The sequence below is a fragment of the Orbicella faveolata genome, unplaced genomic scaffold (genome assembly GCF_042242905.1).
Source record: "Orbicella faveolata isolate gen_17 unplaced genomic scaffold, um_ofav_v1 contig_1, whole genome shotgun sequence".
NCBI lineage: Eukaryota > Metazoa > Cnidaria > Anthozoa > Scleractinia > Merulinidae > Orbicella > Orbicella faveolata.
The window spans coordinates 35,327,061-35,348,074 of NW_028301536.1; the positions used below are offsets into that span (position 1 = coordinate 35,327,061).

The 21,014-nt window shown below is 39.0% G+C and overlaps 1 protein-coding gene and 1 long non-coding RNA gene across 3 annotated transcripts; one reads left to right on the top strand and one right to left on the bottom strand.

Annotated features, from left to right (window-relative positions):
- Window positions 1-89: 89 nt before the first annotated feature.
- On the top strand, window positions 90-1,719 carry LOC149118883 (uncharacterized). 2 transcript variants are annotated; one of them, XR_016202212.1, is made up of 3 exons: window positions 90-326; window positions 477-537; window positions 806-1,719. It is a non-coding gene; the product is annotated as an uncharacterized LOC149118883 (long non-coding RNA). The 2 variants fall into 2 exon arrangements; XR_016202210.1 differs by having other exon boundaries at window positions 98-326; window positions 1,449-1,719.
- A 10,270-nt stretch (window positions 1,720-11,989) lies between these two features.
- LOC110069737 (QRFP-like peptide receptor) lies at window positions 11,990-19,370 on the bottom strand. Its single transcript, XM_089274297.1, has 2 exons — window positions 18,749-19,370; window positions 11,990-16,969 (listed from the first exon to the last, which is right to left on the bottom strand). The coding sequence occupies exon 2, from the start codon at window positions 16,937-16,939 to the stop codon at window positions 15,731-15,733; it is 1,209 nt and encodes a 402-aa protein (XP_089130423.1). The 5' UTR covers window positions 16,940-16,969; window positions 18,749-19,370; the 3' UTR covers window positions 11,990-15,730.
- Window positions 19,371-21,014: the final 1,644 nt, after the last annotated feature.

The window sequence follows — 21,014 nt, forward strand, 5'->3', positions numbered from 1 at the left end:
TTTCTCAGTCAAAATTGATGGAAAACTTGAAATTGTTCAGAATGCAAAAAGTTGCTCGAAATCAGGAGTCATAATTGGGGACGGAGACCGCAAGCGCGCGCCATTTCAAGTATTGGGGGGCACGGCGGAAAAACCGCTGATTGGCTGAAAAATCCGTTGTCTTGGAGCATGCTCAAGCGCTCGCCGCTGACAATTTGCGGCTGCAAACGAGTTTCGAAAATGTCTGAATATTTTGCAAGCGGGAGAGCATCGAACAACAAGAAATATTGTGGATTTTTACCCAGTTAGAACTTCTACTTGTCGCAGAGAATCCGGATTAAGCAAAAGTAAGTATGTTGCAAATGTTAGCCTGGTTTTGTTTCCTTCTTTGAGTGTTATTCTTTGTGTTGTGATTTATTTTGTCCGTTGGTGTCGTGTTCATTTTGTGCCGAGCGGAAGCACCTGCTTAGCTTATTTACAATACTCTTCTGCTGCAGATATTGGAGTACAGATGACTTAACACAATGAACACAGCATAATGGAAAGCTATGTTGAAAGGTAAGCCAAGTTTTCCTTCCTTTCCTTCCGTAAATGGTTGATTTTTGCAATTGGCAACATTTACTAGTTCGTGTGACTTGGGAAACTTTTTGGCTCGATGAGTCTACATTTGAAAAGTTGAAGATTTTGTTCACTATCATTTGAATTACCCGTCATATCTTGACTTGCCTCTGGGAAGAGACCCGTTAGGTTTTTTTGTCTGCCATGTTCATATAAATAAGTGACGAAAACCGTTGACACTGTACTACAAATGAGCTTAATTTTGTAGATTTCAGGATATAAATCTTACATACAATGAACGTTTTAAAAGCGTAGCCAACTTATGTCCAGTCCGGATATCAGCATACTATTCAAGGTGACACATTTCTTTCTACGTTTGGATATATCCTCTGGCTTGTGTTGTCTACAATTGAAAAGTTCTTGCAGCAGTGCAAGAATCTGATATGACAGATGTACACTAAGGTTTGTTGTTATTGAATGGACTAATTGCGTTGTTTTGAAAGAGTTTTTAAAGGTTATCGTGTAAAATTATTTTTTGACCTGAAGGCAGACTTTTTTGGGATTAATTAGTCAGATGATGATGAGGTTAATGAAATGTTTTTATTTATTTATTTTTTATTGAGTGAAACCTCAAGAAGTAACAATCCTTTTGTTGTACTTCATGATTATGTTGTACTACATGATTTAAACTTCCCAGTTACAAAGCTAGCAAAATGACTGAGGTATTCACAATATAGGTTGAAAGAAGTCGCGTAGTCTTCAATGCTCTACGCAGTATTGTATAATGTATGAACAGTGCAGATACTAAGTTAATGACATTTCTTCTTGCAATGTAATAAGTATTCAAAGGATGAAGCCAAAGTATAGCTTAATTTAATTTTACATTTTTTCCTCTTTTTTTACACAGCTAGACCTCAGATTTTCACAGCTCTCCTCCTCTCTTTCAATGACTTGATTCTCTGGCTGGGGACAGTGTGACGTGGCAATGTACATCAACGTGAAGAAGTTTTTTTCCTGGATGAAATGAATGCCATCTTCCTTGGAGAGGATACTAAATGATATGTTCCTTTCATAAAAAGATTTAGGAATAATAAAAGGGATAATTACAGAACCAAATGCATGGAACAAGTATTTCAGGATTCCCCAGTAATTAATAAAGAAAAATGTTTGAAGACAGAAAAATTATAGCTTGGTAAACAACTTGGTTGGGATTAGACTTCTTAAAAATTTGTAGATCATAATATTTTGGTGTGGAAGGTTATGCGATATTTAGCAGTAATTTATTCTTTGCAATCAAGGTGAATAGTGGCTGTTATTTAAAGGTTAAATAACACCCAATAGCACTTCCATTTACATCAGAAAGGTGGCACTTCAGTCCGCAAATAATCGAGTACAACTAATGGGAAGGATAACGTTCCCCAGAAGAATTGTTTACATCTTGAACGAACTTTGACAGCCAGTAGTTGAGACTGCATGCGGGCATATCTGTAATGGCCGTTTCCAAAGTTTGCACTCTTTCTTCAAAGTCTTTCGTGGTAAAAAGACCGCCGGGTTCCAAAGTACAGGACTTCACTAATCGATGCAGTTTCCATTCCTCGAAAACCTTACACGACCATTTGGCTTTATAAGCTGTTGATTTCGGTACTGCATTATCAACACTTTTCTTCTCATCCTCCACACTTTTCGGCTACTGAAATCTCTCGAACGACTTTCTTGCGATATACATCCTGACTGAACAACAACTTGTAAATGCTGGCAACCCCAGCAACTTTCACATCTCAGAATAAATTAAATCGCACCATAAATGCAAATTAATTACGCTGGTAAAAAATATCATCGATATTGAAATTATCGAGGAAGGAATGTTAGACAGCAAACAATTCTAATTGGAAGTCTTTGTTTATTATTTCTTTAAGAGTGATCATGAGAAGTTATTTCCAAAACTCGTGCTTCGTGTTTCATCGGGGTATCCAAACACCTCGAAACAATAAAAGCACGAGGCCGTAGGCCGAGTGCTTTCATTTGTTTCTCGGTGTTTGGATACCCCGATGAAACACTCGCTCTCGTTTTGGAAATAGTACTTCTCATATCCAACAGGCATGAGTGGAATAATTGTTTTATTAAAAAGGCCCCCAAAATATAGAAAACTAGACTTAAATAACAATAAAAATGCTCAAAACATCATGCATACGCTTTCCATATTTGTAGAGCATGGTATAATGGCTCATAACCTGATAGCTAAAACAATGAAAACTCTCAAATTGCATTATCCAGTGATCCAGTTTTTTAATGATGCTCATTGCTTGTGTGTTTGTGTTGGATTTTATTTTTATTTCAGTTTAGTTTTCTATATTTGGGGGGCGTTTTTAATGAAACAATTCTAGTCACGCTTTTTTGGTCTTTTTGTTTGGGAATGGGAGAGGTTAACTTAACAGTAGTTTTTACATGTAGTTAATTTCAGTGAGGTGTTCAGAGGAAGGGGTTTGCTCCAAATGCATGTGTTATGATATTAGCCCTTGTTGCTTCACTGATGTTGATAGAGATTTGAATATCTTCTGGATCTGCTATAGTCTTATTTTCTACAGTAGTGGGTTATCAGCCCTCAGCCTAACACCCAACCTGGAAAGCCACGTGATCACAATTTGTCTGGTCCCTATCCTTCAACCTACCAGAAGTACAAGACTCTAGCTGACATAGCTCATAGGGTCATGGATACAAAAACCATCCCTCCACAATAAGGTGGTGACCCCTTAGGATGGTTGGAAGTTGGGGGAGGGAGTAAACAAAATTTGGTGGCAGGGTCTGAAAGGGTATGGAATTTATCTGGAACACAATATGAAACAGTAGAATTTTATTGCAGTGTAGGCTACTGAACCTTCTCCTTAAAAGTATCTAGGAGAGATGGCATATGGTATTTGCTTCGAACAAGACTTAAACTTACTATTGGGGGAGGAGGGATCGTGCAGTTTTCATGTATTTTCTCACAATAGTGCTTTTTGCAAAAAGGCATGCTTTCCAATGTGGTCAGTGTGAGATGCAGACTTTGGACTGCAGGCCAGGTGTTAAAATGCAGACTGTAGACTTTTCAAGTGTTACTGTGTGTTAACAGTAAACAGACCAACCTTATTCGGGCTAAAAGAAGTGAGAGTTCAGCCTCAATAGTTCTAGGGTTAGATTGAATATCACTCGGGTTAGCTGGGAAGGATCTAGGGGGCTTTGGCTGGTTTGGTCGAACCCCCTAGATTAAAAAAAAAAAAGAAATAAAACATAACATGCGAACTTGGCCTCAGAATAACAGAAATCCCATTTCCAATTCAAGGACCACAATTTCATAAATTTCCAGCGTGAAAGCCACCGGTCCCCCTACAGGGGACTGCCTTTTGGCAGTTTGTATCTCGAAACCCCTTCTCTGTATCCGCCCTAGGGTTAGCCTGAATATTTTCTCCAGTTAGCCTGTATAAGGTTAGCTCTCGATAAAACACGATTCTGTTATAATAATGTCTGCAGTATGTATTTCCCCCTCACTCTGCAGTCTGCAGTGCACAGTCTGCGTTTTACACTGACTGAATTTCGATGTAACTACAAGCCTTCACATAAACGAATGTTCCCCCAGTATAAATTAAAGTGGAACAAGAACCCCTTTTGGCGGATTGCTTTTTTTCGTTAACACAATGGAGAAATGTTTGCAATAACGAAGCCCACAGCTAGCTGCGGGGAAAGCTATGTAGCCAAGGAACAAGAATCGTAGTAAGTGTGAAGTAGCATAACCCATAATATTAAACAGGCTAACAAAAACAAAGAGCAATTTATTTTATCCTTCAAGCTGTATTACATATACAATACAACTTTCTACAATGCCATATTAAACCTCTATAAGCTTACTACAAGTTTTCAGCTCATGGCAATACATGGCATCCACTGAAGCGGCAAAACAAAGCACGAATGAATAGCACACAAGCGAAACACACAACAAAATTAGGCATTAGTGTGTACTACTTACGAATTCGTCCTCCACGTTTCTTTCTTCAGGCAACGATACAAAAGTCCAAGAACAAATAGCATTTAAAAATTTTCATCAGCACGAAAAAAAAGTCATATTTTATATGTTCCGTAAAATTAAACAAGCTACAAGAAATTGCGGTTCAAAACCTTAAAGAACTTGACACGACCTTAAGAAAAGGAAAAACGGTACCTCGGGTGAATTTGAAAAAGCTGAAAGTTTCCTTTCGGAAGAGCTGTCTTTATCGCCTGAGAAATCTGACAACACCGTTACGATCCTCTCAGTCACAGTCAAAACATCAGTACGGATCATTGCGCAAAGTAGCTGAGTTGTTTGTAACTGCCTTGAGCGAGCAAGATGTTGCCAAAAGCCATGACAATGACGTGTTCGTTTTTGATTCGTCGTCCGCCATTTTGAAAATGGAAAGGCGGGAAGACGAACCGAAATCTACTGCGCATGAGCAGCGGTTTTTCCGCCGTGCCGTATTGGGGTTGTCCCCATGATATGGGACAATAATTCTATTTTTAGAACAAATTGCGCCATCACCTGCGGCACACGCGCGTACATGCTGCGAGGATTTTTGCGGATGTCGCGCGGGGGAAATGGCGTCCGAAATTCCGAAATGTTTCATGTTTTTGCCCCACAACTCAACGCGTTTACGTCTGTTGGAATTTTGCTTAAGTATTTTCGTCGTAAGCTGCTCCAGTTTGAGTGAAGTAAGACAGTGTCGAATTTAGGTATGTTCCGCTGTAAGCTTATATATATCGCTGACCAAGTTGTGTTCCGACTGATGCTTCTTTTACATGAGCAGTACATTACTCCACTTTAAATTTCACATATGTTGAAGATTAACAGCTTTTCCATTACACAGCAAAAAACTAGCTGGATATATTTAGATATCGCAGAGCTTCAGGACTTTATAGTTTCTTAGCTCCTCTTGCCACACGCTTGCGAGGAATTTGTCAGTGTATCCCGACCGAAAAGTAAAACAAAGTAATTGCTAGTTTGAGTTTCGCTTGAATTGTAAGCAACGCTTGATGTTTCATCAAGGCTTAATAACTTTACGTCCGTAGATACTGCTCAGTTTTATTCGTGTAAAAATCCAGTAAATTCTCTGTTGTCGATGAATGAGAGCGCCCGCCGATGCGTGTTTTGTACAGTCAATAAACATGACAAATTGTACTTCGCCGCACTTTCGTGTGAAAGCGTACATCGAACTCAAACAATAGCTCTATAGTTTTTAAATATGTTTAAGATTGATAAATGGTTGAGAACATATTAAAAGCTAAGCTGAAAATATGTGAATAAAGGCGAAACAATCAGCAAAGTTACGATGACGCTTTCTTTAATCAACTTGGAATAACGATTTCGATTTAGATGATCGAGTTATCAAAACTGCTTGTCTATTTTCATTTTCGCAGTGTAAAACTTCTCTATGCTTATGTTGAAGAAACACACATGATGTTAGTAGCCTTTTTTGCATTCGTGAAATTTGTTGCAGCATCTCAGCACAAAAGATAACGAAAGAAATCTTTGTCAAGATTTGTTGACAATTGAAAACACCGACTCGGACTTGAAAGTGCACCAGCTGCATGCACTATGCAAATGAGCTAATTGTACGCGTCAGACTTTCCGTTCAAAAACTTTTGTAAACTCACCAAACAAGCAGAGACAATAAGAAACCATCAAAACAGGTTTTGCACGTTCTAACGTTCTGCACTATGCAAATGAGCTAATTGCACGCGTCAGACTTTCCTTTCAAAAACTTTTGTAAACTCAACAAACAAGCAGAGACAATAAGAAACCATCAAAACAGGTTTTGGTTATGATTAAACATTGTCTGAGAAACTCACAAATTAACTCGATACCAGAGTAGAGAGTTTTCTTGCTATATTCTTAAGCATACGCGTAAGCTTACAACTAGCGTGAGCAGAACTTATTATTCATTCCCAGCGCGAGATTGAAGTCTTGTTTTCGACCCGGAAAAACCCACCTTTTCCGTTAGCTCAGAGCATAAAACTATATATAAGCGCCCTGGTTCATATTCCCTGCCTTATTCCCTGCCATCGCTGTGAAAAATACTCAAGAGAATCTCTCAACGCTCACCATTTGATCACGCAACGTGACAACATCCACGCGAGAGCCCCTGACATGTGCGTGAATCCGCGCGGATATATGACGTCGGGGTGGCGCAATTTGTTTTAAAAATAGAAAAATTGTCCCATATCATAGGTGCGCGCGAATCCCGAGACTTGCGGTCTCCGTCCCCGATTATGGCTCCTGTCGAAATACAAGAAGTTGCTAAAACCTGTCGTGCAACTTGAGGAAAGCCCTGCGGGTTGTGTCCTGGTGTACCGGTACACAGAGGGAATAACCATTGTACTTCTTTCTTTACGAACCTTTGTTTAGCTGTTGAACATTGTTGGGTCTTTTGTATCGGTTCTTGTGAACCGGTACACGAGGACAGAACCGCCCTACGCTAGAATCACCAATTTAATCACGCAAATGCATTTTCAACCGTCTCAACCTGGTTTGAGGCTGTTTGAAAAAGTTGATCGACCAAACCAACCGAAAACGGTTTTTCCTCAGTTGAACGGCCCAAAATCTTTTGATCTCGGCCAATTAAATCATTTATGTCATTAAGTTTAATTAATTAGTCTAATCAAAGAAAACAGTGACCGTGACGGTGTTTGGATATTTGATCTTAATTAGCATAGAATTTTACGAGGATTGCTTCGGGCCGCAGCTTCAACTCTCGTCTAGGTGTTTGGAAATATGTCTAAACCCGTTCCTCTTAAATCCAGCTGATGTTTTTGAGGTTTTAAATATTCGCAAATACATTCGCATGTTGCTTACTGTGAGCCCGGGGAGGAGGGGGCGGGGAAAGGGGGGGCACTTTCGTAAATTTCAGATAGAGTGTGTGCCGTTTAGGGTCTTAAATCCTGACCCTATTTAAGTATGAAGGACATGAAAAATGACACCTTATTTGAGGTGCAAACCCGAAAAATGACACCCCATTGAAGGGAAAAACAAAGTAAGAATGAAGTGGACGATTCAACTTAAAGGGGCTAGGTCACACAATTGTAGGCAGTTTCAACACTGAATTAACTAAAACATCACAATAACGGCTCAAAACTATAGAAGAACTCAAACAAAACATAGGAAAGCCAAGTAAGACTCTTGCTCTGCCAATTTGACGTTTAGAGCTCATAATAAACAAAATTAAACAAAATTGCCTAAAATAGCGTGACCTAGCCCCTATAACTCATTTCGTTTCTGTAACATTGGAAGTATACGAATACACAATGTAGTTCAGTTTTAACAGATCATTTACCTTTCGTTTAGCTGGGCATTTATGCACTGCATATTTGGCTGACGCAATTTAGGTACCCTATTTATGGATCAAACCGGGAACACAATGCCAACAGGGGCAAAAATAGGTCAGCACTGCGTACTTGTGTGGGCGCAGCGTTCTTTTTAATTTTTTGAATTTTACAGGTTAAGGAAATTAAACTGGGCTGCTTATTGGAAACGGGATTCTTTATCGGGATAGGGTGCTGTCCCTTCCCCTTCTTCCTCACGTTTTTTGCCATTCGATCCCTACCTCTTCTCCGTTTGCGCCTGCAACGCATCTTATACTCGTTAGTGTGTTTAGACAATAGGGAGTCTGCTTACGCGAGTCTATTAGTGCCTCTATTACCTCACTCTGTACCAATAGAGTTGTCTCAGTGTTGCGCCTTTTTTGAAGATAAATATATTCAGTTGTGAAAGACGTTTGGAGGAAGGGAGCTTTTTTACATCCAGCTAAGCATTTTCCTATCTATTACGAGTGAAGATTCGGCGAAATTCGATATGAATGCTGCAGCAGAAGGTTCAACGCACAAGTTCCCTTTCAGGTGTAAAATAGAATGGAAAGAAGAGAAAACTACAGACATGTCAGTCAGACGCGACTTTTTCCTCTCTTTGATTCTTGGATTTTGATGCCCTTTCAGAATGTTCAGTTATGTGTCCATCTTTCGATTCCGTTAACTTCGACGCACGTTTTAGCTGACAACTTGAAGGGAATAAAATATTTTGACCTAATTTTTGGCCACAATCATTCATTCACCAAACCCAACATTTGTGCCAAGTTTGAGCGAAATCAGTGATTTGAGCTGTTCTGCCTGGTTTTCTCGTGGACACGCTCTTAAGAGTCCCTGTCCATAAATATGGAAAATCACTCGGCAAGGGTTGAAAATTCGATTTCGCTCATATTTTTACGGTATATAGGCTAGGGCATGACAAAAACTAATGGATAGTTTTTTTGACAAAATATCCTTTTATTTCAAAGAAATATGCAAATTACCAAATTCCGTTAAAATCGTCATTTGACGCACCATTTTATTAAGCAAGTTTGAGAGCCTCTCATGCAAAACCACATCATTCTTCCGTCTTTAAAACACTCAAATATTTTTGTCCAATGTTTAATTGTGTACTGGGTTGATTTTAGGGAATGTTGCGGTTTTTGTTGGGTGCAAAATAATTAAATTTCGAAGACCTGTATTTCATTCGCTTAAAAGTACTTCGTAAAAATAACTGATTTTCACCATGTGCGAAACCTTCAAATGGATTAAGCTTCCGGTGGCTGAAACGCAGAAGGGTGGTCTACAGATTCCTGTAAAAATTTCTTTGGGCAAATGATTGTGAGCGACGCGAGAGCTTTTGAAAGTGCGTTAAAAATGCAGATATTTGACCACCGTCGTCAAATTTCGTTACGGGTTAGACATATATTTTAGCACGCGCCACATGTGTTGAGCTATAACATTAAGTTGAAATAGACACAGAGCTGATAATTTCGAAATGTTCTGACCTTGTTTGCTGTAAAAGACAGGTCCAAAAGCCGATTTGACGTGTGTCCGTCACCATTCGTCGCACATAAAGCAGAATTTTGCTTTTGTTTACACAACGTCCGATGTACATCGCCAACTGTCAACTTATTTAATGGTCGAATACCATGAATCTATGACCCTCTTTCGACAAATATGATCACCACTGCATCTAAGTCAAAAACGGCTAAGTGATTTGTAGATAGTTGCTTGCTTCGCACTGCACCAGAATATCACGTTTCATCATCGTTTGATCTATTGCTGCTTGAATCCTTGCTTGCAGCGGTTCGTTGTTTGTTCGTCACGCAATGCTGTCATTCCATTTTAGCGGGTAGGGGTAGGACAATTTCCATCCTAATACGTAAGGGTCCGTAAGGCTTGGAACCACAGGGAGCACACAATCTTGTTGAGTAAGAAGAGATTAAATTAAGCAATGAAAAGAATGAATAGTCAACCATTGCCCGTGTTGTCATCTTTTACTAGACAACCGCTACCTACACGCCCTGCGTAAATACTATAACGCTAAACTCGCACCTAGGTCTTTTCGCGCTGTGCAATTATTATTGGTTTACATATAATACAGTGGGCTACCTTCGGGGAAATGGGAGGTGGCCGCTTAATAGAGGTCGGCAGCTTAATAGAGGTTTGCGTGCTTTGAATACTTTTTTCACTATCGGGTTATAAATTTAGCTAAATTTCTTAGTAAACATGGAGTCAATTCAAGACAATCATGATAGACGTCATTCTCGGAGACAGTTAGTGGAGTTAGTGGACAGTTAGTGGGGCAGTTAGTGGGGGCGGGGAAACTTTGAAAAAGTCTAAAAGGGTCTTCGCCCGCACTTTTTTCTCACCCGTTTAGACTTTTCCCCGCTCCCAATAACTGCCCCTGGGTCTCCGAGAATGACGTCTATAATGATTGTCTTGAATTGACTCCATGTTCACTAAGAAATTTATAACCCGATGGTGTAAAAATATTCAAGGTACACCAACCTCTATTGAGTGGCCAGCGCCTATTAAGCGGCCACCTCCTATTTCCTCGAGGGTAGCTCACTTTATTATATGTAAACCAAAAATAATTGTACAGCGCGAAAAGACCTAGGTACGAGTTTAGCGTTACAGTATTTACGCAGGGCATGTAGGTAGCGGTTGTCTAGTAAAAGATGACAACACGGGCAATGGTTGACTATTCATTCGTTTCATTGCTTAATTTAATCTCTTCCTACTCAACAAGATTGTGTGCTCCCTGTGGTTCCAAGCCTTACGGACCCTTACGTATTAGGATAGAAATTGTCCTACCCCTAGCCCCTAAAATGGGATGACAGCATTGCGTGACGAACAAACAACGAACCGCTGTAAGCAAGGATTCAAGCAGCAATAGATCAAACGATGATGGAACGTGATATTCTGGTGTAGTGCGAAGCAAGCAACTATCTACAAATCACTTAGCCGTTTTTGACTTAGATGTAGTGGTGATCATATTTGTCGAAAGAGGGTCATAGATTCATGGTATTCGACCATTAAATAAGTTGATAGTTGGCGATGTACATCGGACGTTGTGTAAACAAAAGCAAAATTCTGCTTTATGTGCGACGAATGGTGACGGACACACGTCAAATCGGCTTTTGGACCTGTCTTTTACAGCAGATAAGGTTAGAACATTTCGAAATTATCAGCTGTGTCTATTTCAACTTAATGTTATAGTTCAACACATGTGGCGCGTGCTAAAATATATGTCTAACCCGTAACGAAATTTGACGACGGTGGTCAAATATCTGCATTTTTAACGCACTTTCAAAAGCTCTCGCGTCGCTCACAATCATTTGCCCAAAGAAATTTTTACAGGAATCTGTAGACCACCCTTCTGCGTTTCAACCACCGGAAGCTTAATCTATTTGAAGGTTTCGCACATGGTGAAAATCAATTATTTTTACGAAGTACTTTTAAGCGAATGAAATACAGGTCTTCGAAATTTAATTATTTTGCACCCAACAAAAACCGCAACATTCCCTAAAATCAACCCAGTACACAATTAAACATTGGACAAAAATATTTGAGTGTTTTAAAGACGGAAGAATGATGTGGTTTTGCATGCGAAGCTCTCAAACTTGTTTAATAAAATGGTGCGTCAAATGACGATTTTAACGGAATTTGGTAATTTGCATATTTCTTTGAAATAAAAGGATATTTTGCCAAAAAAAACTATCCAGTAGTTTTTGTCAAACCCTAGCCTATCTACCATAGGAATATGAGCGAAATCGAATTTTCGACCCTTGCCGCGAAATTAAGAATTTGTCTGATTTTTACAGGCAGGCTCTCTTAAAGCGTGTTTTATCATTTGGGTCTAAACTTGAGAGAGTTTTCGATATACAGTGTAAGACTTTGTATCGGAGAAAATAAAGAAACATCGAAACAATAATATGAGGCAAGACTGGAACACTGGCACTATACAGAGTAAGGATAAAAAAAATAATTGAAAATTAAAATTGATTTAAGGAGCACCATATTCTACTAAATGCCAGAATTTTACCATTAACTAATAACCTAGCCTTGTCCCAAACCCAGGTGTATAACTACATTATTCATATACAGTTAAAATTTAAATTTAATATCACTACTGTTCAGGTTTCTATAATAACAATGAAATAAGATCGAAAGAAAAACAGCGTCCTATTTAATATATAGATTTAGCCAAGTCTAAAAGCGGAGCTCCTGATTAGCAATAACTGACGATAAAGGAAAAAGAAAATTATTTTTTCTTGGATCAGAAAATCAAAAAATGATCAATTGTGAGCATGTAATTGTTCAGTGTGTGGTTATGCTATTTTTTCCAGTAAAATTTTAACAAACTACTCCCAACAAGCCTAACCAAGATTGTAGAAATTACGCACGCAGTATATCAGGGACTTTCCAAGAGACGATTGTGCAAGGAATATGTCAGAAGAAAAGTCAACAACGCGGCAGGAGTTAATTTGCGCCGAAATTTTGCCTTTGTGAGTACTCCTTCCTTCTCCGCCAGAGAAATGACGTGACTTGAGCCGATTGGTAAATCAGTAACTGGTCAGCGGTCAACTTAAAAAAACACGCAATCTCGATGAGCTTTAAACCTGAACCCGCGATATAGTCACGTGATACTTGTCAACGGATAGTTTGTTGTGACAGCTGTCAATTAACAATAGCGTTGACGCCCAAAATCAAAGATGTAGCCATGGTAATGGTGCTACTCTCTTAGTTTTCAAGGTATTGGCGTACGGAAGTACGTACGGACGGACAGTCACGTGACAACCAAAATTTTTCAGATCGATGGGTTACCAAATTTTCTAAAGTATGGGGCTCCGCTATAATAACCTCATAAAGTGCTACAAGAAACTGTGATCTAAGAGAACACATCCCTGTGCCAAATGATAATCTTCACGCTGTGAAAGTTATTTTCAGTCTCGGTCCCATGATCGCACAGCCAATGCCCAAAGGTCATAGCGTCCATTTAAATCCGAAATTGAAAATCTAACGCCGGGTTAAAAGAAAAATTAATCAGTTCGTTTTGAACTACCGTACTGTTTGCATTGCGAAATGGGTGGGCAGGAAAATTATCTTATACGTCCTTCTCCGAAGTTAACTTAAATAGAAGTCTGTCACTCCCTTAAGCAACAAGACTTGTAATCTAACCCTTTCGAAAGTCGATTCTCGGAAAGTATTGAAGGAGCTGAAATAGACTTTCTGAAAAGTCCTTCGTCTTGTTTATTCAGTACCCGACGGACGAAGGACTTTTCCTGCTTGATTGCCGCCAATTTTAGCGAACCAAAAACGGGTCGCTGCGCTTCAACCAATCAGAGGTCCCCTGGATTTCCGTTGGGGACCGAATTGTCAAACTATGTGCAACGAAACGTGACTAGCGGTTAATTCAATATGGGGTCGATTGCGAAAGCCATTAACGAAGCTTCAAAGGTCACGGGATATCATGTATTGCGTGACTACTAGAAGAGAACAGTGGAAGCATATCTGCCTGGAAGAGGTGTGTTTGTTTCTGCACCAAGCGGAGCTGGGAAAAGTTTGACTTTCGAGCTAGCTCCGTATGCGTTTGATTGTTTGAATGGAGATCATGCGAATAGCAACTCCATCGTCTTGGTGGTGGTTCCGCTTATTTCCCTGATGAAAGATCAGGGAGACGACTGTTCTGAACAACAGTTACAGGACATTTTAGATCTTAAAGTTAAACTGGTATTTGGAAGTTCAGAGGTGATTCTCAACAACTATCGCCACATTGTTGTTCCGCCTTTCTCGACTTCAATGAACTTCCTCGATGATTTGAAGCTTTCTGTTACTTCAAGAATCTTCCGAACTACGGTTTCGTTTTTGTCTGCGTAATTTCGGCACAAAATGTTTGTCAAAAGTGAACCTTCGCCACTGGATATCTCCTTTCCGGCGATCAATTCAAGATTCAAGCTTTGGTCTTTTTTTGGCCACTCGATATCGTCAATTTTCGTTTAAAATCTTTGTTCGTAATCACTTTAGTATAGAGTAAACAAATTTGCTCTTTCGACGCAGGAGAAATGCACACACGTTCGATTATTTTGGTCGGAGTGGAACCGATACTTTCCGCCATTCAATTCAATCCAAATGTAGTCTGAGAAACCAGTTGCAAGTCACGCCACTCCTCATTTTTGGCGCGAAACGCAAATGAAAACCCTTCAAGCGAGACAAGTCGACGTCTCGCGACTTCGTCGCTCGCTAAGCCGCTTTGCGACCTTAAAACGGCCGCTTCGCGGCGTAACATATTCTACCCTGAAATTCACGAGGTCGACTTGTGGCAAGTCTAGAGCTGAAATGAGAAACATCTATTTCAAAAGGTTTTTCCAAAGCGCAGGGCAGCTATAAAGTTGTTTCCAGTTTGTTAGAACTTTCGCTCCGAAAATCATGGAGCAGACTTTTGCGTTTTTAATTTTGAAAGTGCTGTTTGATATTTGTCAGAGTTTACACGTCCACGGCGAAAAAAGTTACTTCTCCAAAACTACAGCACCGTTTGGATCGCGAGAGGTCTCACTCTTTTCCAGTCCTCTCCAACCTGATTTCAATACTTCAGTGATTTTTATCTCGCAAAATATTAAATAAGGCCACGAGCGCGAAATATGCATGCTGGATCATAAAGATTGGGTACGATTGCACAAATCAGGTGGCTAAAAAAACCTGAAATATCGGGGAGATCTGGAACCCATTATGTTACCATGGTAACGAAACTCTAGTTCTCACTCTAGCTTTCACCTGCTTTTCAATTATTTTTTGTCTAACACAAAAAACCAACGACAGAACACAGAAACAAAAGCCAAAACCAAAGAAGAATTGGGGAGAATTGAAGACAGACAGATTCTCAATAGAACCATTATTGGACCTCTCAGTCTTTCGCATATATCTCGTCAGCCTCGTATGTCACTTTTATTTACTTCACAACATTTATGAATTGCTAAAAGATTTCGGAGACGTCTCTTCACTCCGGTCCTGTCATGTCGATGACAAATTTCGTAACACACGATGACGACAATTTTTCACTGAATCCGACGAGGCTTAGTATGATCGACAACTATCTTATTCATGGCGTAATAAACAAAGACGGTCTCTTAAAAGCAAGTTTGTCTAATCTCTACTAAACGTACCTTTCCTCTTTGTAAAAACGGACTTCAAAATCTCTTGGAATTTTTCGCCGCTACGGTTCTTTACTGAATTTGGTCGACATTTTCTGAGATAGGTCAAAAGCGGAACCGTTTTGAAAAACCTTTGGAATTGCTTCCTCCATCTTAATCTTCTCATCTCAGCGAGCATTTTGTATCATCGTCGATGTTATTATTTTTTTGTTGTTTTAATTTTAGCCGATTTCGGAAAATATTCTTTTGCAAGCCTACTTTCTCGCCATAGTTTCTTAAGAACTAGTATAAGTTTTATTTTGGACTCTGTTTTGTAATGTATAGAAAAATTTCCATGCCACGTTTGTGATGTTTATAACGCGTCTGAGTTCGCTTAAAGTTATAGTGATATGTGTTTTGCACGTCGTCTGCCGGCAAGGAAAACAATACGAAGCGTTTCGAAATTTCGGTGAGATATGATCAAAAGTGAAATGTCGCCGGTCTTATTTTCAGTTGCTCCGCCAGGTTTTCGTCGAGTTTCGTTTTACTCTTGCACAGCACTGTACGTTGATGCGTCGCAGTTTAATGAAACAATACGAAATCACTTTAAAGATGGTCACCGCACGTACAACTTCAACCTAACGAATTATAGGTTAGTGTTATTGACAACACTAAATGTTTAAAATCAAAAGAATTGGAGTCTTGTTATTATCTATTTACAATGGGTTTTCAAACACATTCGTGCTGTTTTTAACAACCTGGTTCCGTGCTAAATTGTCGCAATTAAGATTCGGCTTCTTGTTCAACATCCCTAAATATGAGGTAGGACTTACTGTCCATGCCGCAAGGTCGATATCTACCTGCAAGTTAAACGAATTTTTTTGTCGACGGAGACAACTTGAAAAAGCAGTCGCAACTCTGAGGCAGCATGCCCTTCGGATAACCTGAAGGAGACCTTTTCTGTATTCTTTATGAATGGCGAAATAGACGCATGGGTTGATAGCACTGTTTGAATGTCCAGCAAAGAGGCAATAGAACATTATGGTCTCAGGAATAAGGCAATGTAAGTACTTCTCGCTAAAAAACTCAAGCAAAAATACTACGTGGTAGGGAAGCCAACAGGCGGCAAAAAGACAAACTACGATGATGAGCATTCTCAAAAGTTTCCTCCTGGCGACAGAATAAAACCGCGCGCGAGGCAAATGGCGTCGACCCGGAACGTGACGATTCCAAACTTTCAATGCTATACAGGAATATAACACTGCTACAGCGATCAAAGGTACAATGTAAAACAATGCAAATTGTATAACAGTGTAATAACGTCCAGCCGTCTCTGACCCGAGAAGTGGAGCCCATTCTTCATAGCAGTGAAACTCTCCTTCGTATTCTTCCATTTTGTTGACGTAAAGGAGAGGTGAGCATACAACAATCGATGTGATCCAGATAGGAGCGAGCACATACCGTGCTTTATGGCTCAACGTGGCTCTTTTTAAAGGAAATACGACCGCCATGAACCTGTCTACGGAAATCCCCATTAACGTGAAGACAGAGGTAGCGATAGATACATCTTGGCTATATCCCACCAGTTTACAGATCAGTTTACCCGTAAGGCCGCCAACCACCAGACCATGACTGTTTGTCAGCTGAATCTGCAGTCTGTAAGGCATGTGAAGAACTGTAATCAAAAGATCTGCGACTGCCATGTTGACTATTAGGTAATGGGTTAAATTTCTCATCCGTCGATTCTTTCGTACGATGCAGATAATGATGACGTTACCGAACAAAGACAAGACCATCGCCACTGTATACAGTGATGTTCGCACGAAGCGCTTCTGTGATGTGTACGGTTCTTCCTCTGGACAATCGACGTCTGCCGAGTCGAAATTTTCAGTTGAAATGTTCGGGATGAAAGTATCGTTAATCATTGTGCAACCTTCCAGTGCTTAGGAAGAAACCTGGAAGCAAAAGATGTTGGCTGGTTCAAACTGTGACCGCAACTAATAATTGTTCCATATGCTTTAGCTTCCTTTTGCTTACATTCGATGACCATCTGGCGCACAAATTTGAAGGGAACCCGTTTGAAACTAATGAATAAAAGATGAACATTTTAACAAAGTGGCAAAAACTTGTGTCATTTTCCCCGTTTGACACGCACGAATTTATACCTACAATAACAGTGTATATTTCGCTAGGGATATTGTTAATTTAGACTCTGAGGCATTCAAAGAGGTCTCCAAAGAGGCCCAAAAATTATGCCACATCGTTTTATGTGCATTAATTTGGAAAAGCATGTCTGAAAAAGAAAAAGAAATATTTACCTTGGAATTAATTTGTGTTGAAAAATTATAAAATATATCCGCCGTATGGGATGCATCTCCTTAAAATATCGTTTAGAACATGCATAACATCCAGTCATCGATTGAGGCAAACATTTGACTGAGTGAAACCCTTTTCGGTCCATGAGGAAAATTTTGAGTGACGAAAATGGATGGATCATGTATTTAACACTAGAAAAGCTTGTGGCGGTTATTTAAACTAATTGGCAATGATTTTTTTGATACGGATGTTCAAATGCTGAATAAAGAAACGACGACGTGCCACTTTAAAAAAAGTTATCGAAAGAAACTTAAGTGCGTGAGGAGAGACATAGTATGACAGTTCTGTTCTGGTGAGGATTATTAAAAGGATTCTGTTAGAAATAGGAAGTTGTGGCCATTGTGCAGCCGATTACGTTTGGACGAAGCTCTTTCTAGACTTCGATGTCAGTGAAAAAAATTGTCACTGAATCGATGAGGTAATAAGTGATAAGTTCTGACAGCAACAGAGTTTAAACATCGCAGGACGGAAAGAAAAGTGGGGTATTGGGTAAGGCTGTTTTCTAAAATGAACTCATTATAATTACTGTCAGGACAGATATTTGCTTTTTAGTAAGTGCTGCTAGCCCACGTTGAAAAAGGAAAAGAAATGAATTAAGCAAAGAACAGCTAGAAGTGGTTGTAGTTCCAAGCATTAATTTTGTGTGAACGTATCTTATTCTATACAGCCAAAAAAAATAACGTTTTTTTAGTTGTAAAATTTCGTAACTTAAAGCGTGTTTCTTCATTTGGGTCTGAACTTCCGACTTTTTTCGATATGCAATATAAAAGACTCTGTAGCGTAAAAGATAAAAAAACATCACAACAATAATATCAGGAAAGACTGGAACACTGGCTCTGTACAGAGTAGGGATATAGTCCGTCACATGAAACTGAAATAACATTGAAAGAAAAGCAGCAAAAACAAATTGATATCTCCTGCGTGTTGCTCGACATTTGACGTTTAATAACCACATTGTTTACATTTCATATTATATTTTGTCTGATTGCAATAACTTAACTGCAAAATAATGGACGGAAAGTCCAATTTCATGAACGATGCAAGCAAGAAGGGAAAGGTTTCCGATATCCGTGTGTTAAAAGGAGGGTTCGACCCAAGAATATGCAATTTTCTAAATGTTCGAGCAAAACTGATAACGTGGCATAAAGATAAACAGCCAACCAGCTTTATCGTAAAACTAAGCCTGAAATATTACTGAAAGAATTATTTTCTTAAATGATGAAAAGATTTTAAAGGTACGACAATTTCATGCACTTCTAATGCATTTCCAGTTTCCTATTTTCAATGGGAAATTTCCTTCTACTGGCCTTATTGATAACGTTTGCTAAAGGTGGCGCTTGAGAATTACTCTTACTAACCTGTAAATCCCTCTGTTGCTTTTTTGATTTACTATGAAGCAGTGAATGACACTGTTAAATTTCCTCCGCTTAAATCCTTGTATCGGTCTAACATCAGGTAGTTCCTCGAGATTGTTACACTACACCACTAATTGCCGACATATTGTAGCGATGAGAAATCGCCAAGTGTTCACAGCCGGCTGGAATAACTAGTCTGGATCTCTAGTTGTAAAACAAAACGTCGCCGCCGCAAACACAACACCTCACTGTTTGTTCACCAAGATATCAACTGATAAACCTTCCAGGTGCAAAAACTAATTAAGACCGTTTCAATCTTAAATGGCTGCACAATTCAAAAATGCCTTCGTCTCACAAATAGCGAACCACTTAAACTCATTTTCCACGGTAAAATTACCCAAGTTTTAAACTCAGTCTCAGCCTTCATACCATGTTATCTGGCATCCGTTTCAGGCAAACATCCTGCCTATTTCAACTTTGTAGGCTTTACGTGTAGCTGGAAATTTAAACGTATATAATATGTCAGTTATTCACATTCTAATTAGAACCTTCCCACTGAACCACCATTGGTTTCTATTCAATATCCTGCTAACATGAGAGCACTGTGTTGACCTTGTAAATGGTTATCTATCCGCGTTCAGTGGTCGACTTTGTAGTAAACGTTTGTCACTAGACAAATATCACTGCTTATTACATGACAAGTTGTGATTATCAGATGCCTTCTCAATCACCTTAAAATGTCTCTGGTTTCCCTAACCAAATGAAAGTCGCGTTTAATTTCGGAGTTTTAACAACATGTAATTCGAATTCTAAAGCAAGGCTTGAGTGAGGCGAAAATGTTGTTCTTGAATAGTCACTTATTCTCCGATTTCTTACTTTCTTGGTGAAAAATATTATATTTTCTTGTGTGTGAAACACAAATAAATGACGTAGATGCCAATATTCAAACCCAAGCTGACATTTCAGTCCAACAAACTGAATCTAACTTCGAAATGTTTTAGAAAATCAGCGTATCTCAAATACGGGGGAAAAAATCTTTTGGAGTTCAGTTTTCGGAATTGCTAGACTCAGTCTTAGTTAGTTAAAATGGCAAAGCTGTGAGCGCTACGGACCCTTTTACTATAGAGATAGCATTTAAACCCAATGTAAATGTTTTCACTTTGTCGTATATTTGCGCATTTGTCCTCATCTGATCGATGCCGTTCTTTTGACTTGTTTCACCTTTTTCGACAGGAAATAAGATATAAAGTTGTAAACTTGACGTAGTAAAGATAAATGAATTTTGCTCTTCCTTGCCATATTCAGGCTGTCCCAAGATATCTTAAACAATTGTTTAGTCATCTTTCTTTGATATGGAAAAAATATCTGATAGATTTTAATGATAAAAATAGATCTTCTTTAATTTCAATTGGCAATCCAAAAACAACACGCAAAAACAGAAATGGAATCGAGTAAGCATTAAAACTTTGGGAAATCTTTGATATGAAAGAACTGCGAAAGACAGGTGTATAATTTATGCTTTTTCAGGTTGCTGCGAGGTTGAAAACTGATATAGGAAGCAATAACACAATTCTTGCCTCTGAATGGTCCCCCATGCGTTTATTTACTGTATTATTTGAGCGCTGTCATGTGGGTGTTGCAATTTGAACTTTTCCAAATTAGAGCGCTCAAATTGGACACCTACGCCATTTTAAAATTGCCCCTAAATAGCTTCTTTCTTAATTTTTCCATGCCGTGTTTCTATAAATGATGGAATAGCGCTGTTTTTACACTTGAGTAACGAAAATTTACACTTGGTTTGTTTTTGAATTTGCTTTACTACACTAAGTGATTTTCTTACCCCCTCCCTCTCACAGAACAAACGTAATTTTCAATTTAATAGCCACAGAAATTTTTTTCAAAAAAAATTAGCTGTTTTGAAGCAAAACGGCACTATTATGCTGACAAAATGGTACTATTATGCTCGAAATTATACCGGCAAAATGTGTCAACCCTTGTTAAATTTCCCTGTTTCTCCTCAGCTATATGTATTTTTATTCGAGTTTTGATTGGTTTGTTGATGCCTTGTGTGAATGGCTTGAGTGATTACTGTTTTGGTTTTGGTTTTACGACACTTGCCCTATCATGGCCACTAACTCTTTCAATATAAAAAAAAAATTATCAAAATCTTCCTAGCCTCGATATGTTTGAAATTACCCAAATGCCCTTATTATATGGCTTGTTTCTGTAGCCGATATAACGCGCGCTCTGATTGGCCAATTGTAGTTCT